Below are 18,947 nucleotides of genomic sequence, written 5' to 3'. Positions count from 1 at the left end.
GAGGATGAGGGTGAAAGGGGGATGAGAATGGGAGAGGGATGAGAGTGTGTGAGAGGGATGGGCTTGGGGATGAGGGGGTGGGATAGGGTATGAGAGGGGTGGTATAAGGGTATGAGAGGAGGGTGGGATAGGGAATGAGAGGGGTGGGATAGGGGATGAGAGGAGGATGGATGAGAGGGGTGGCATAGGGGATGAGAGGTGATAGAGAGGGTTATGAGAGGGGTTAGGGGTAAGAGTAAGAGAACACTGAGGATGCTGGGAGAGCAGGACGTGGGTGAGTGAGTTCTCTCTCTCTCTCTCTCTCTCTTTAGGCCTATGAAAGAGCACAGGTTAATTATAGGCAATTAAAGTGTGCATTCTGGGATAGTATCATATGTGGTCAGAGTGTGTTGTGGTCTGGGCGGCCGTGAACGATAATTAGAGCAACAGGTGATACTTAAGGGTTACTTGGGGTGATGTGGTCTGGCACTGTACTCACTGTTGACACGGCCAGGAAAAACTGTCACTCACCTGAGGAAAGGAGGAAATTAATGTGATAATTGTGTACGTATAATAATAAAATTTCATACATACATACATACATACATACATACATACATACATACATGTGTGCATACATACAGACATATTCAGATATTTCACCAGTATTGTGTGTGTGTGTGTGTGTGTGTGTGTGTGTGTGAAACCAAAAGGTTTCAAAATTTGCGTCTTGGATTTACTATAAGTTCCTTTCCAAAGCGTTGTGGTCTTTGAGCCTACATGTATACTGTACAGTATAGTGTGGGTCAGTGAAAACCTCCACCTTGACCCGTCACCTCTCAAAGGTTACCAAGGTAATTAATCCTCTTAATTCTTATAAAAACTTCTTTCTCTCTTCAGACACAAAACACCTCATTTAGCTCGTCCACTTTCAGCTACGATAAAAACTTGGATACCTAAAGGGCGCCGGGACTGTGCTGAGACTTGACCGTCATAAGATACGTTTTCTAATCTCGTGAGTTAATGGGGGGGTTTACCTTACTGCTCCACTCTCTCTCTCTCTCTCTCTCTCTCTCTCTCTCTCTCTCTCTCTCTCTCTCTCTCTCTCCCGTCATCATCTTACACCACCATCATCACCACCACACACCGCTACAACTATCAGTACCACACAACAGAACGATCGTTTATAAAAAGTAATTCCACTGTGTTTGCCAATAACATTTACTTTCTTTGGCTTTTATACGAATTGTTTTCCTGCAAGTTTCAGCATCTGGAACATTATAATATTTTGGTGGGACTTTGAGAGAGTTTCTTGAGCTATGTAATGAATTATATAAACGTATTTACTGTATATATACTCTTAGAATGCCATGCTGCCTGTGGTACTGCCTGTTTAAATTCACTTTTCTAAACTGCTGGAATTTCATACTTTCTGTGGATCTTTCTATACAAATTAATTTTCCCTGCGTTGTAAATATCATCATCTCTGGGTTTTTACCATCCCACATTGTAATATTTCGGTGGGAGTTTGCTAGATTGACATTAAGGAGGAAACGATATCTTCCCCGAGTAGAAGAGAAAGATTACAGATATCTCTCCATCCTCTGCTTGTGTTGATCTCTCTCTCTCTCTCTTCTTGTACATGCTTAATTTTAATGGTAGATATTGTGATGAAATTTAAACAGCAAATTAATTTAACCAGCTTTTAAACTTAGTAACACCGCCACCTTAACACACACACCCTACAGACTACAACAAAAAGTTACTTGAGGAGGTAGGTAGGTGTAGGTGGTGCTACGTGGGGGAGGAGGTGTGAGGTGTGCTACGTGGGAGGTAGGTTGGTGTGGGTGTGCTGCAGTGGGGAGGTGAGGCTGGTGTAGGGTGCTACGTGGGGGTTGGTGTAGATGGTGCTACGTGGGGAGGTAGGCTGGTGTAAAGGTGCTACGTGGGGAGGTAGGTTGGTGTAGGTGGTGCTACGTGGGGAGGAGGTAGGTGTAGGTGCAACGTGGGGAGGTAGGTAGGTGTCGGTGGTGCTACGTGGGGAGGGGAGGTAGGTGTGGGTGGTGCTACGTGGGGATGAGGTAGGTGTGGTGGTGGTACGTGGGGAGGGAGGTTGGTGTAGGTGGTGTTACATGGGGAGGTAGGTTGGTGTGGTGGTGCCATTGGGGAGGTAGGTGTAGGTGGGCAACGTGGTGTCGGTGGTGCTACGTGGGGAGGGAGGATTGCTACGTGGGGAGGGTTGGTGTGCAGGTGGGTTAGTGTAGGTGCTACGTGGGGAGGTGATGGGATTGGTGGGTTGGTGAGGTGGTGCTACGTGGGAGGTGGGTGGGTTGGTGTAGGTGGTGCTGTGGGGGGAGGTAGGTAGGTTGGTGTAGGTGGTGCTACGTGGGGGGAGGTAGGTAGGTTGGTGTGGTGGTGCTACGTGGGGAGGTGGTGTTGGTTGTGATGTAGGTGGTGCTACGTGGGGAGGTAGGTTGGTGTGGAGTGGTGCTGTGGGGAGGTAGTGGAGGTGTAGGTGGTGCTACGTGGGGAGGAGTGGTGTAGGTGGTGCACGTGGGGGAGGTAGGTGTGGGTGGTGCTACGTGGGAGAGTAGGTTAGTGTGGGGTGGGGAGGTGATGGGGTGTAGGGTGGTGCTACGGGAGGAGTAGGTTGGTGTGGAGGTGGTGCTACGTGGGGAGGGAGGTTGGTGTAGGTGGTTCGTGGGGAGTAGGTAGGTGTAGGTGGTGCTACGTGGGGAGGTGGGTTGTGGTGTGGGTGGTGCTACGTGGGGGAGGTAGGTTGGTGTAGGTGGTGCTACGTGGGGAGGTGGGTGTGGGTGGTGCTACGTGGGGAGGTGGTTGGTGTGGAGGTGGTGCTACGTGGGGGGAGGTAGGTGGGTGTGGGGTGGTGCTACGTGGGGAGGTGGGTTGGTGTGGTGTGGTGCTACGTGGGGAGGGGTAGGTTGGTGTAGGTGGTGCTACGTGAGGAGGGAGGTAGGTGTAGGTGGTGCTACGTGGGGAGGGGAGGTAGGTGTGGGTGGTGCTGCAGTGGGGGAGGTAGGTGGGGGTGTGGGTGTGCTGCACGTGGGGGTGGTTGTGGTGTGGGTGGTGCTACGTGGAGTTGGTGTGGGTGGTGCTGCATTGGAGGAGGAGTAGGTTGGTGTAGGTGTGCTACGTGGGGGAGGGAGGGAGTAGGTGTGGGGTGGTGCTACAGTGGGGAGGGAGGTGGGTGTGGGTGGTGCTACGTGGGGGAGGGGAGGTAGGTGTGGGTGGTGCTACGTGGGGGAGGTAGGTAGGTGTCGGTGGTGCTACGTGGGGAGGGAGTAGGTGTAGGTGTGGTGCTACGTGGGAGGAGTAGGTTGGTGTGGGGTGGTGCTGCTTGGGAGGTAGGTTGGTGTAGGTGGTGCTACGTGGGGGGAATGGGTTGGTGTGGGTGGGTGCTACGTGGGGAGGTGAGAGGTTGGTGGAGGTGGTGCTCGTGGGGAGTGGGTTGGTGTGGGGGGTGCTACTGGGGAGGTAGGTTGGTGTGGGTGGTGCTACGTGGGGAGAGTAGGTGGGTGGTGCTACGTGAGGAGGGGAGTGGGTTGGTGTAGGTGGTGCTACGTGGGGGAGGGAGGTAGGTGTGGGTGGTGCTACGTGGGGAGTGAGGGATTGGTGTAGGTGGTGCTACGTGGGGAGGTTGGGTGTAGGTGGTGCTACGTGGGGAGGAGGTAGGTTGGTGTAGGTGGTGCTGCGTGGGAGGAGGTAGGTGTAGGTGGTGCTACGTGGAGGGTGTAGGTGGTGCTGCGTGGGAGGTAGGTTGGTGTGGGTGGTGCTACGTGGGGAGGTGGGTTGGTGTGGTGGTGCTACGTGGGGTAGGCTGGTGTAAAGGTGCTGTGGGGAGGTGTGGGTGTAGGTGGTGCTGTGGGGGAGGTAGGTGGTGTGGGTGGTGCTACGTGGGGAGGTAGGTTGGTGTGGGTGGTGCTGCTGGGGAGGTGGGTGGTGTGGGTGGTGCTACAGTGGGGAGGTAGGTTGGTGTAGGTGGTGCTACGTGGGGAGGTGGCTGGTAGAAGGGGTTACTGCGGGAGTAGGTAGGTAGGTGTGGGTGGTGCTACGTGGGGAGTAGGTTGGTGGTGCTACATGGAGGAGGTAGTGTGAGGTGGTGCTACGTGTGGGTTGGTGTGGGTGGTGTTACTTGGGAGGTGGGTTGGTGTAGTGGTGCTACGTGGGGGAGGTAGGTAGGTTGGTGTGGGTGGTGTTACTTGGGGAGGTGAGGTAGGTTGGTGTGGGTGGTACGTGAGGGAGGTGGAGTAGGTTGGTGTGGGTGGTGCTACTGGGGAGGTAGGTAGGTGACTACGTGGGGGTTGGTGGGTTGGTGTGGGTGGTGCTAGGTGGTGTGGGTTAGTGTGCAGTGTGTATTGGTGTGGTTGGTGTAGGTGTGGGGAGGTAGAGGTGTGAGTAGTGTGGTGTTCTGGCTAGGAGTGTAGGTGGTGTGTGTGGTGTTGTTGCAGTGGGTTGAGTGGGTGGTGGGGGGTTGGTGTGGGTGTGGGGTTGGGGTGGGTGTGTTGGGGAGGTAGGTAGGTTGTAGGTGGGTGTTGTAGGTACGTGGGGTTGGTGTGGTGTTGTGGTAGGTGTAGGGAGGGTAGGTGTGGTGTTGCGTGCTGAGGAGGTGGGAGTGTGGGTGGTGTTACAGTGGGGAGGAGGGAGGAGGTGGTGTGGTGTTGGGGTGTGGGTGGTGTTACGTGGGGAGGGAGGTAGGTGTGGGAGGTGGGTGGGGTGTAGGTGTGGTGTTGCGTGGGAGTAGGTTGGTGTAGGTGGTGTTACGTGGGGGTTTTTGGAGTGGGGAAGTAGGTTTGATTGGTGTTACGTGGGGAGGTAGGTTGGTTAGGGTGGTGTACGTGGGGGAGTGGTGTTATAGGTGGGTATGTGGTTGGTGCTGCATGGAGGGTAAGGTAGGTGTGGGTGGTGGTGTTACGTGGGGAGGAGGGTGGTGCAGGGGGTAGTGGGTTGGTGTGGGTGTGTTGGTGTTACGTGGGGAGGTAGGTGGAGGTTGGTAGGTGGTGTTACGTGGGGATGTGGGGTTGTTGGTGTGGGTGTGTGCTTCGGGGGAGGAGGATGGGTAGGTAGGTGTGGATGGTGTTGTGGGGAGGTGGGTAGGTGTGGGTGGTGCTACGTGGGGAGGAGGTAGGTAGGTAGGTGTAGGTGGTGTTACGTGGAGGGGAGGTAGTGGTGGTGCTGGGAGAGTAGGTTGGTGAAGAGGCCGTCAAACCCCATCATTCGTCACACAATATTCATCTCCCCATTAATTTATCTACCCCCGACCCCCACCCCACCATAATTCATCACCTTATCAAAACAAGTTTACCACACTACTGAAGAGGTTATTCATTTCTTCTATTCACCAGTCTTCTCCTCCTCCTCCTCCTCCTTCACCTTCTCTCTCCCTAAACCATTCACCACATCATCCTTCCTCCCCCAACTATCCACCCCACCTCCCTGGTGATTACGTAGGCTGGGTGATACTCACGTGATGGGATCGATCCGGGGATCTGGCTTCACCTAGACCGAGTTCTGGGGACTACCAACCAGCCACTAATCCACCCTGTTCACAACACCCCTGACTACACCTCTGACTAACTGACTACACTCTGACTACAGCCCCTGACTACACCTACACCCCTGACTACACCCCCTGACTACACCCCTGACACCCCTGACTACACCCCCTGACCACCCCTGACTACACTGAACCCCTGACTACACCCTCCGACTACACCCCTGACTACACCTGACCACACCCCCACTACACCCCTGACTACACCCCGACTACACCCCCTCACTACACCCCTGACTACAGCCCCCTGTCTACACCCCTGACTACACCCACACCCCTGACTACACCCTACTTACACCCCTGACTACACCCCTGACTACACCCCCTGACTACACCCCCTGACCACACCCCCTGACCACACCCCTGACTACACCCCTGACCACACCTGACACACCCCTGACTCACCCCGACACACCCCTGACTACACCCCTGACTACACCCCCTGACTACACCCCTTGACTACACCCCTGACTTACACTCCTGACAACACTCCGGTATAGTGAACATGCCCCTGACAACACTCCCGTTATACTGACAACACCCCCTGACAACAATTTTGGTATAGTGGCAATATCTCCCTGACATCACTCCTGATAGTGACAACACCACCTGACAACACTCCCGGTATAGTGAAACATGCCCTGACAACACTCCTGGTATCGTGACAACAGTCCCTCTGGCAACACTTCCGGTATACTGACAACACCCACCTGTAAACGATCCCGGCATAGTGACAATGCTCTCCGACAACAATCCTGGTACACTGAAAACACTCCTAAGCCATTGACAACACTCCTGAACCATTGACAACACTCCTGAACCATTGACAACACTCCTGAACCATTGACAACACTCCTGCCATTGACAACACTCCTGAACCATTGACAACACTCCTGCTTATTGACAACACTCATGGACCATTGACAACACTCATGGACCATTGATAACACCCTGAACCATTGACAACACTCCTAAGCCATTGACAACACTCCTGAACTATTGATAACACTCATGGACCATTGACAACATCTATGGACCATTGACAACACTCCTGAACCATTGACAAGACTCTAAGCCATTGACAACACCCCTGAACCATTGACAACACCTCCTAAGCCATTGAAAACACTCCTAAGCCATTGACAACACTCCTGAACCATTGACAACATTCCTGAACCATTGACAACACTCCTGAACCATTGACAACACTCCTAAGCCATTGACAACACTCCTGAACCATTGACAACACTCCTGAACCATTGACAACACTCATGGACCATTGACAACACTCCTGAACCATTGACAACACTCCTGAACCATTGACAACACCCCTGAACCATTGACAACACTCCTGAACCATTGACAACACTCATGGACCATTGACAACACTTCTGGACTACTGAAAATTATCCCGGTACATTGACATCACTACACTGACAACACGATATTGCACTGAATACTGTCCTGAATCAGTGAGGACGTTCTTTGACTGCTGACATCCACCCCAGTGTACTGACAACAGTCTACTACTGTACACTAACAACTATCCCGATACTTTGACAACATTACTACACTGACAACACTCGTAACTAATGACAACAATAATGGCATACTGACAACATCGTAGATACAACTGATATTTAATTCTACAGCAGAGAGAGAGAGAGAGAGAGAGAGAGAGAGAGAGAGAGAGAGAGAGAGACTCGGAAAATTAGATCATGACACAGGAAACATTTGTAGATCAGTGATATTTTTTTCTGGATTCTCATTATCCTTTTATTATTCCTCTCCTCCTCCAACCTTCCTCTGTCTCTCTCCCCCTTTCTCGCTTCTCCTCATTCACCAATCCCCCTTCTTTACCCCTCTCTCTCTCTCTCTCTCCTCCCCCTATGCCACGTTCACTGCAGCAGGAGTGACCCGCATTGAGGGCGAAAAATATGACGTGGCACTCAACCTGGCACGACTACAATTAACTGCCACTACCTACTGCTATTACTGCTCCTCTGGCACTGCGTAGGTTGTAGTAGTGGTTGTTGATAAAACAGTAATGGTGGTAGTACTATTCCTAATAATATATTACGACCACTACCACAACTAAATACCACCACCATCACCACCACTCTTACCACTACCACCAACCCCCGCTCCGACACTGCGTGGGCAGTTGTACTACTACTAAAAAAAAATGCTACTACTACTACTACTACTACCCCTACAACTACTACCATTACCACCACTATATGCCTCGCTGACGTGTATCCACTAAACAAAGACACGTACAGTACATCGCCAAGCTCTGCACCGGGAGGAAAATTTATGCGGATAATTAAGATTAAAATTAATGTATATGTAGCAGGTAGTAGGCAGCTACCAACAGGGAGGTACTACCGCCTGGGAAGATATTGGAAGCATAATGTGTTGTCTAATGGTAGACCCTGCAGCCATATGGCATCACAAAAATTGTGACCAAGTCCCAGGTTGCTCATCTGTCATTCTGCCTCATTTACACACAATTGCAGGGTTTTAATTGTTTCTCTTACTTGACAACACAACATACATATATTGTTTCTCACTATTTTTTTTATTTCTTTATACCTGTAGTTCTTTATTATTATTATTATTATTATTATTATTATTATTATTATTATTATTATTATTATTATTATTATTATTATTATTATTTTTATTATTATTATTATTATTATTATTATTATTATTATTATTTTTATTATTATTATTATTATTTTTATTATTATTATTATTATTATTATTATTATTATTATTATTATTATTATTATTATTATCATTATTATTATTATTACAGAATTATTATTATTATTATTATTATTATTATTAAGATTGCTATCATTACTATTCTATTTTACTTTTATTATCAATTTTATTTACTATGAATAATTATTACATCCCCTCCCCCCCCCCAGGCCCTGATGTGGGTCAGTGACCTGTGCCAGGGTGGGCTAATCCCCGTAAAAAAAAGAAAAAAGTTTATGTATATGTAGACAACGTACAATGAACCACCAGCATCACTAACTCACTAACTCTCGTGTCTTCCCAGGTAGCGTTAGGGTGTTAAATCACCAGGTAAAATAAGCTAGGTTGCTAATATTCACATGATTCCTTATACATTATCTGTACACTTTACAAGACATTATTATAACATTTACCAACAATGAAAAAAATTCATTGTATGTTTATTTTTCCGAAAATTCCCGCCAAGGATTTTCTCCAATCAGCTGATCACCAAAACAAACACCACAGAAAACAGACTGTTTACTTGGTTCTTATCGGAGTCTATTGAAAATCTCAAGGCAATAGTAAATCCGCATTCCTTCACATTATTCAGGTGTGTGTGTGTGTGTGTGTTTGTGTGCTTCTGTATGTACAGGGTATGTATGTATGTATGTATGTATGTATGTATGTATGTATGTATGTATGTATATATGTATGTACAGGGTATGTATGTATGTAAACAAGAGTGCGTGAGTGTGTGGGTGATGGAGTGATCTAGCGTGTGTGTGTAAGGGACTTGTTATTATTCAGAGGATCAGCACAGCTCACGTACTGTATATTCTCACCCCTGGGGAGAAGAGTGAGGCTTCAACCTTCACACGTGGCCGGGGGTACAGGTCACTGGGTGAATGTCGGCTAATCGTACACCTGGCAGGACCGCGGGTCACCTGCAGATTAGTCCTTAGCTTATTTCACCTTAATATTAACCTAACCTAACCTAACCTAACCTAACCTACTGACTTAACCTACCCCCTCCCCACATGTAGCGTTAATGTGTTTAATAATCAGTTGGCTGTAGATGGGGGTGGCTAATCTTCAGGTGATCCAGTTTAATAATTATAAATATACGTTCGCCAAGTGTCCCTGCTTAACAGTATCGTGAAGTCTCGGGTATTATCTGACGCCATCTTGGCCTACAGATAACGTAAGCTGGCAGAATAAGAGGATTCCAAATGTACTTTAAATTACAAGTTTGTGTGTGTGTATGTGTGTGTGTGTGTGTGTGTGTGTGTGTATGTGTGTGTGTGTGTGAGAAACCCCCCCCCCCTCACCATCTCCTGTACCCACACAGACAGGTACACCCTTCTCTCCCACCTCTACACTTACATAATTATCTCCCTCTTCACACACCTCCACTACCTTAAATTCCACCACCCATTCCTTCTACCAAACACCACCCGCCCCCCTTCCCTCCACCCTCCCACCCACAACCCTTACTCCCTCCCACCCACCCACTCCCCCACCATCACCATTCCACGTTTCATCATGGCGGAAAACTTTCACCATGACTTGACACCAGGAAATGCTTCTATAATTACGACTCTTTATATATACTTTTTTTTCCTTTAGTAAACTGTGTATATAACAGTGACGACCGCATCACGACACCTCAGGGTTAGTATGGTACGGTATCTCAATGGGATTTTTTCAATCCTTTTTTTTTTCATCTTGCTGTCATTTTTTTTTCTCTTACTCGCTTATTTTATCTTTTATTACTAATATTTTTTTAAGTGTCTATTGTTGTTGGGCAGATACAGTGTAGTATATATTTTCTCTCTCTCTCTCTCTCTCTCTCTCCAAAACATCACCCTGCCCACCCTACTAAAGAAACACAACCAGAAATAATCCTTGAAAATCTTACACTTCACTCTTATGTCAGGAAGTCACCGTCACACCGCTACTTGGCCCTGAGCGAACAGCGTGACACAGCGGAGGCACAGTAGAGACACCACCACAGCAGATGCCCAGCACTACAGCAGAGACACAGCACCACAGCAGAGACACCACCACAGCAGAGGCCCAGTGCTACAGCGGAAACACAGCACCACAGCAGAGACACCACCACAGCAGAGGGCCCAGCACTCACAGCACCACAGCAGAGAGCAGACAGCCACAGACAGCAGAGCCAGTGCCCAGTGCAGCGGAAACACAGCACCACAGCAGACACAGCACCACAGCAGAGGCCCAGTACTAACAGAGACACAGCACAGCAGCAGACCACAGCACTACAGCAGAGACACCACCACAGCAGAGGCCCACCAACAGAGCAGAGACACACAGCACCACAGCAGAGGCCCAGCACTACAGCGAAAACACAGCACCACAGCAGAGACACCACCACAGCAGAGGCCCAGTGCTACAGCGGAAACACAGCACCACAGCAGAGACACCACCACAGCAGAGGCCCAGTGCTACAAGGAAACACAGCACCACAGCAGAGACACCACCACAGCAGAGGCCCAGTGCACACAACAGAGACACAGCACCACAGCGGACACAGCACCACAGCAGAGACACAGTACCAAAGCAGAGACACAGCATCACAGCAGAGACACATCACCACAGCAGAGATACAGCAGAGACACAACACCACAGCAGAGACAGCAACACTAGCAGCAGAGACACAGCACTACAGCAGAGAGCACACACAGCACCACAGCAGAGACACAGCACCACAGCAGACACACTGCACTACAGCAGAGACACAGCACCACAGCAAAGACACAGCACCAGCAGCAGAGACACAGCACCACAGCAAAGACACAGCACCACAGCAGACACACAGCACCACAGCAGACACTCAGCACTCACAGCAGACACACAGCACTACACAACACTACAGCAGAGACACAGCACACAGCAGCAGACTACAGCAGAGCACCACAGCAGGCAGTACACACACACTACAGCAGAGAGACACAGCAGACACAGAGACAGCAGATACACAACACTACAGCGAGAGCAGCACCACAGACACACAGCACCACAGCGAGACACAGCACACACAGCACCACAGACAACAGCAACACACAGCAGAGACACAGCACCACAGCAGACACTACAGCAGAGACACAGCACCACAGCACACAGAGCAGAGACACAGCACCACAGCAGCAGAGACACAGCACCACAGCAAAGACACAGCACCACAGCAGCACCACAGCAGACACACACACACAGCACACACAGCACCACAGCAAAGACACAGCACCACAGCAGACACAGCACCACAGCAGAGACACAGCACCACAGCAAAGACACAGCACCACAGCAGACACACAGCACCACAGCAGACACACAGCACCACAGCAAAGACACAGCACCACAGCAGACACACACACACAGCAGAGACACAGCACCACAGCAGAGACAGCAGCACAGCACAGCAGATACACAACACTACAACAGAGACACAGCACCACAGCAAAGACACAGCACCACAGCAGATATACAGCATCACAGCAGAGACACAGCACCACAGCAAGAGCACTATACAGAAACACAGCACTACAGCAGAGACACAGCACCACAGCAGAGACACACACAGCAGAGACACAGCACCACACAGCAGAGACACAGCACTACAGCAGAAACACAGCACTACAGCAGACCACAGCACCAGCAGCTACAGCACTACAGAGACACAGCACCACAGCAGAGACACAGCATCAGCAGCAGCAGACACAGCAGACACTACAGCACAGACACAGCACTACACCAGAGACACTACAGCAGACACAGCAACAGCAGCACTACAGCAGAGACACCACCACAGCAGAGGCACCAGTACTACAGCAGAGACAGCAGACAGCACTGAGCACCACAGCCACCACAGCACAGAGAGACACAGCACACACAGACACAGCAGCAGACAGCAGAGACACAGCACCACAGCAGAGACACAGCACCACAGCAGAGACACAGCACCACAGCAGAGATACAGCACCACAGCAGAGACACAGCACCACAGCAGAGGCAGCAGACTACAGCAGAGACACAGCAGCAGACACAGCAGAGACACAGCACACAGCAGACACACAACACTACAGCAGCACACAGACACACACAGCACAGCAGAGCAGCACCACAGCAGAGACACAGCACTACAGCAGAGACAGCAGCAACTTACAGCAGAGACACAGCACCACAGCACAGCAGAGCCACAGCTGCAGCAGACACAACACCACAGCAGAGACACAGCACCACAGCAGAGACACAGCACCACAGCAGAGACCACAGCACTACAGCAGCAGGGCCCAGCACTGCTACAGCAGAGACTTAACATCACAGCAGAGACACAGCACCACAGCCGATACAACATCACAGCAGAGACACAGCACCACAGCAGAGACACAACCACAGCAGAGGCCAGTACCAAGCAGAGACACAGCACCACAGCAGAGACACAGCAATACAACAGAGACACAGCACCACAGTAGAGACACAGCACTACAGCAGAGACACAGCACCACAGTAGAGACACAGCAATACAACAGAGACACAGCACCACAGCAGAGACACAGCACAGCAGAGACACAGCACTACAGCAGAGACACAGCACCACAGTAGAGACACAGCACCAGCAGAGACACAGCACTACAGCAGAGACACAGCACCACAGAGACACAACAGCAGAGGAGACAACAGAGACACAGCACACACAGCAGAGAACACAGCAGAGACAACAGAGACACAGCACCACAGCAGAGACACAGCACCACAGCAGAGACACAGCACCACAGCAGGGCCCACAGTAGAGACACAGCACTACAGCAGAGACACAGCACCACAGCAGAGACACAGCACACAGCAGGCCCTACTACAGTAGAGACACAGCACTACAGCAGAGACACAGCAATACAACAGAGACACAGCACCACATTAGAGACACAGCACACAGCAGAGACACAGCACTACAGCAGAGACACAGCACCACAGCAGGAGACACAGCACTACAGCAGAGACACAGCAATACAACAGAGACACAGCACCACATTAGATACACAGCACCACAGCAGAGACACAGCAGCTACCACAGCAGAGACACAGACACACTACAGTAGAGACACAGCACTACAGCAGAGACACACAGCACTACAGCAGAGACACAGCACTACAGCAGAGACACAGCACCACAGCAGAGACACAGCAATACAACAGAGACACAGCACCACATTAGAGACACAGCACCACAGCAGAGACACAGCACCACAGCAGAGACACAGCACCACAGCAGAGACACAGCACCACAGCAGAGGCCCTTACTACAGTAGAGACAGAGCACCACAGCAGAGACACTGCACCACAGAGACACAGCACTGCAGCAGAGACACAGCACCACAGGAGATACACAGCACCACAGCAGAGACACAGCACCACAGCAGAGACACAGCACTACAGCAGAGACACAACACTACAGCAGAGACACAGCATCACATTAGAGATACAGCACTACAGCAGAGACACAGCACCACAGCAGAGACGCAGCACACACAGCAGAGACACAGCACTACAGCAGAGACACACAGCACTACAGCAGAGACACAGCATCACATTAGAGATACAGCACCAGCAGAGCATTGGCTGCAGCACCACAGCAGAGACAGCATACAGCAGAGACACAGCATCACATTAGAGATACAGCAGAGACACAGCACTACAGCAGAGACACAGCACTACAGCAGAGACACAGCATCACATTAGAGATACAGCACTACAGCAGAGACACAGCACCACAGCAGAGACGCAGCACTACAGCAGAGACACAGCATCACATTAGAGATACAGCACTACAGCAGAGACAAAGCACCACAGCAGAGGCCCTTTACTACAGTAGAGACAGAGCACCACAGCAGAGACACTGCACCACAGTAGAGACACAGCACTGCAGCAGAGACACAGCACCACAGGAGAGACACAGCACCACAGGAGAGACGCAGCACCACAGGAGAGACACAGCACTACAGCAGAGACACAGCACTACAGCAGAGACACAGCACCACAGAGAGACGCAGCACCACAGGAGAGACACAGCACTACAGCAGAGACACAGCACCACAGGAGAGACACAGCACCACAGGAGAGACGCAGCACCACAGCAGAGACACTGCACCACAGTAGAGACACAGCACTGCAGCAGAGACACAGCACCACAGGAGAGACACAGCACCACAGGAGAGACGCAGCACCACAGCAGAGACACAGCACTACAGCAGAGACACAGCACTACAGCAGAGACACAGCACCACAGGAGAGACGCAGCACCACAGGAGAGACACAGCACTACAGCAGAGACACAGCACCACAGGAGAGACACAGCACCACAGGAGAGACGCAGCACCACAGCAGAGACACTGCACCACAGTAGAGACACAGCACTGCAGCAGAGACACAGCACCACAGGAGAGACACAGCACCACAGGAGAGACGCAGCACCACAGCAGAGACACAGCACTACAGCAGAGACACAGCACTACAGCAGAGACACAGCACTACAGCAGAGGATACAGCACTACAGCAGAGATACAGCACTACAGCAGAGACGCAGCACCACAGCAGAGACGCAGCACCACAGCAGAGACACAGCATCACATTAGAGATACAGCACAACAGCAGAGACACAACACCACAGCAGAGACACAACACCACAGCAGAAACACTGCACCACAGTAGAGACACGAATCCAGGTTTGTATATCACACACACACACACACACACACACACACACACACACACACACACACACACACACACACACACACACACACACACACACACACACACACACACACACACACACACACACACACACACACACACACACACACACACACACACACACACACACACACACACACACACACACACGTAATGAATTCAACAATCTATAGCCAGCTATAAATAAATTCAGGTGAAGGATTTTAGGTCAAAGACGCCAACCACTACCACCTCCACCTCCACCTCCTGGCACCTGAGCGAGTATGGGGGCCAAGGTGAACCACTCGTAGGAAGAGGAGGAGAAGGAAAAGTTAAGCAGGAGACAACGTAAATAAGGAGGAAAGAGTTACGCATTACTGACTGTTTAAGGTGTGGCGACCTGTGGTGTAATGGTCGGCAACCTCACCTCGCAAGCGAGCTCGGGCAGGGTGAAACTATGAGCAAATTTCTTTACGCCACTTGCCTCTGTCTACCCAGCAGGAATCTGGATATTAATCGGTTTGCGGATCGTATTCCGGGGTAATGGTTAGCAGTTGGCGAGTTGTCCGGTCTCCTCGGACTATTCCCTGACACTGGGCCGGTGTGGGTGTGGTTGTTGTGTTGGCGACAGCACGCCAACGCCTAGGTGGCACTTGAGCCCCGCCATCCTCGATTTCAAGGGGCTTCCATTAATAACAGCATTAATGAGGCTCGTTTCTTCTGTAGTTCAGATTATATTACTTTTATGAGGGATAGAAACCATTGTTTAGTTAGTCAGACTCTTGATAGCATCACGGAGTATTATAGTTGAATATATTTAAACATGTCAACTTTGTTTAATACGCACACACACACACACGACCGTGTTTTTACCGATTATCTTCCCCTCCCACAAACCCCCTCCTCCACCACCCCCCACCCCTCCCCTACCCAATAGGACCAGGTACCAACTACCCCTCCCCTCCCCATAGGCCAGGTACCACCGCCAAGACGAGAGTGAAAGTGCGTCTCTAACGCCGTCTCTTTTCATGACCTTGACCCCCCCTCCTGCCTCCTCCTCTCCCCCCTGACCTATATTTCCTTTACTCCGGTTATAGTGAACACTGTCGTCTGACCCCGTTTAATGTGACCCCCCCGCACTATCTTGCTGAACCTCGTTGATATGTATGTATGTATGTATGTATGTATGTATGTATGTATGTATGTATGAATGTATGTATGTATGTATGAATGTATGTAGGTACAGTATGTATGTATGTATGTATGAATGTATGTAGGTACAGTATGTATGTATGTATGTATGTATGCATGTACGTATGTATGTACTGTATGTATGTTATCGCCATTCCCCGCCCAAGGTCTACCCATTCCCTCTCACCATACACCCTCACGCCCATGCTCCCAACACCCATACACCTTCACGCTCCCAACACCCACACACCTTCACGCCCACGCTCCCAACACGACCACTAATCTACATCTTTTCATCAATTTCTACCATCTACATTTTCTATTTATCTACCAGAGAGTAATTCCTGATGACTGTACTGTACTGCCCAAACTACAGCAAGTCAGAGTACCAAGTGAGAGTCTTTATAACACCGCTGGTTCATATTAACTCGTGTGGGTGACATTTAACAAGAGAGGCAGATTCGTGTTGACCAACTAGAGAAGGTGAAAGTTAAGACAGGTGGTTGAAATTAAGTCATGGCAGGTGGTTCAATTTAAGTTAAGACAGGTGGTTCAAATTAGTTAAGACAGGTGGTTCAAATTAGTTAAAACAGGTGGTTTAAACTAAGATATGGATGGTTCAAATAACTCTTAAGAATAGTTAACTTTAGACTGTGAATGTTAACCCAGTTAAGACAGGTGAAAGCGGAGACAGGAGGTGTGACATTATGCTAGACTGGTGCACCCCACAGCACCTGACCAGCTCTCGCCCCACCTTAACGATACAGCGATACAGTTTTGTTCTGAAAGTTGTTCTACATTTATGAGGACAAGTTACAGTACAATACAAGAATCAGAGAAAAGGGATCAATACTCTGAATGTCGGTTATGGTGACAAGTTACAGTGATATAGAATTCAGTTACAAATGCTGTATTCTGTAAGAAGTATTATACAGTACAAGGGACAAGAATACAATAGAACACAAGAACACTGTATTCCATGAATTGTATTACAGTTATGGTGAAAAATACACTAAATACAAAAAAATATTCACACACAACTACTCGACCAATGTGATTTCTTGACCTCGTGTACTATAAGAGGTCACTGAGACTTGACCTCGTGTACTATAAGAGGTCACTGAGACTTGACCTCGTGTACTATAATAGGTCACTGAGACTTGACCTCGTGTACTATAATAGGTCACTGAGACTTGACCTCGTGTACTATAATAGGTCACTGAGACTCGACCTCGTGTACTATAATAGGTCACTGAGACTTGACCTCGTGTACTATAAGAGGTCACTGAGACTCGACCTCGTGTACTATAAGGTGGTCACTGAGACTTGACCTCGTGTACTATAAGAGGTCACTGAGACTTGACCTCGTGTACTATAATAGGTCACTGAGACTTGACCTCGTGTACTATAAGAGGTCACTGAGACTCGACCTCGTGTACTATAAGAGGTCACTGAGACTCGACCTCGTGTACTATAATAGGTCACTGAGACTCGACCTCGTGTACTATAAGAGGTCACTGAGACTTGACCTCGTGTGCTATACAAGTTTACTGAGACTTGACCTTAGATACTGTAAGAGGTCACTGAGACGGTAAAGGTGAAACTGGCAACTGACCCGAATTCTAGACAGAAAAACCTGGTGATTCTTTTCGTGTTATTTTTAGCTTCTTTTAATAGTGAGTCTTAAAAAGGTGACCTGATTGACCTATTGGTATTGTTAAGTGTAAAGTGACATTAAATAAGTTATTATATTTGTTATTTAAACTGATGCTTTTTTATGCCAACTGGTGAATAATTAGTGGTTAATTAAAGGTTACTGTATCACTGTAACTTGTCACCAGTGCTGGAACGCTGGGAAGCTTTAAAAGGAGGCTAGATAGATTCATGGATGATAGAGAGTGGTAGTAACTCTCGACATTAGCTGCCATGCTCAGTCAACCGGCCTATTGCTGACTCCTTATTTTCTTATGTTCTCTTATGTTCTCTTATGAAGGTATTGACTTTTACTTACTGGGTACTTAAAACATATTCAGCGTTACTTAAATATTTACTTTAAGAATAAAATACCAATTGTTACTGATGTATTGTTAATTTCAATGTTCCGTATACATAGTCCATTACTTACATATTGATCTCTACTGTAACATAAGAAGATAAGAACAGAGGAAACTACAGCGGGCCTATTGCCCCATACTAAGGAGTCCCGTTTACACCCAACCCCTATCGCTCATATATCCAACGAGCCTTTATTTGAAGCAATCCAGCGTGTTAATGATTAATGATGATGTTTGGTAACTTATTCCACTCATCCACTACTCTTTATTCTAACCAATGTTTACCATTGCTACGAGTTCGCTGCTGGTTGGATAGTTTGAGTACCTTTGTTTAACCCTGACTTCCATTTATACACCTCTATCATATCGCCCCTCACTCTACGTCTCTGAACTTAAGGTTCCTAATGCCCGGGGTTAGTCTTGTCATCATCCCCCTGAATGCTCTCTAGGGATTCTAGATCCATTCTGTAGTACGGTGACCAGAACTGAACTGTGTAATCCAAGTGAGGTCTCACAAGCACAAGGTATAGTTTTAGGATGACCTCGCTAGTCTTGCAACTGACACTCCTTTGTATGAACCCAAGTACTTTATAAGCCTTGTTTCGAACAAATACGCCTTGTTTACTTGGTTTAAGATTCCTACT

General features: G+C 49.0%; 1 protein-coding gene across 1 annotated transcript; it reads left to right on the top strand.

The window, feature by feature from the left end:
- The first annotated feature begins 252 nt into the window (after positions 1-252).
- On the top strand, positions 253-14,958 carry LOC121877637 (hyphal wall protein 2-like). The gene is made up of 4 exons (XM_042383445.1): positions 253-274; positions 10,275-10,965; positions 12,610-12,927; positions 13,938-14,958. Exons 1-4 carry the CDS (start codon positions 253-255, stop codon positions 14,956-14,958), a joined length of 2,052 nt encoding a protein of 683 aa, XP_042239379.1.
- Positions 14,959-18,947: the final 3,989 nt, after the last annotated feature.

This window comes from Homarus americanus, unplaced genomic scaffold (genome assembly GCF_018991925.1).
Source record: "Homarus americanus isolate GMGI-L3 unplaced genomic scaffold, GMGI_Hamer_2.0 scaffold2745, whole genome shotgun sequence".
In the NCBI taxonomy this organism is placed as follows: domain Eukaryota; kingdom Metazoa; phylum Arthropoda; class Malacostraca; order Decapoda; family Nephropidae; genus Homarus; species Homarus americanus.
The sequence above is the reverse complement of the archived record's forward strand: the minus strand, read 5'-3'. Positions and strand labels throughout refer to the sequence as shown.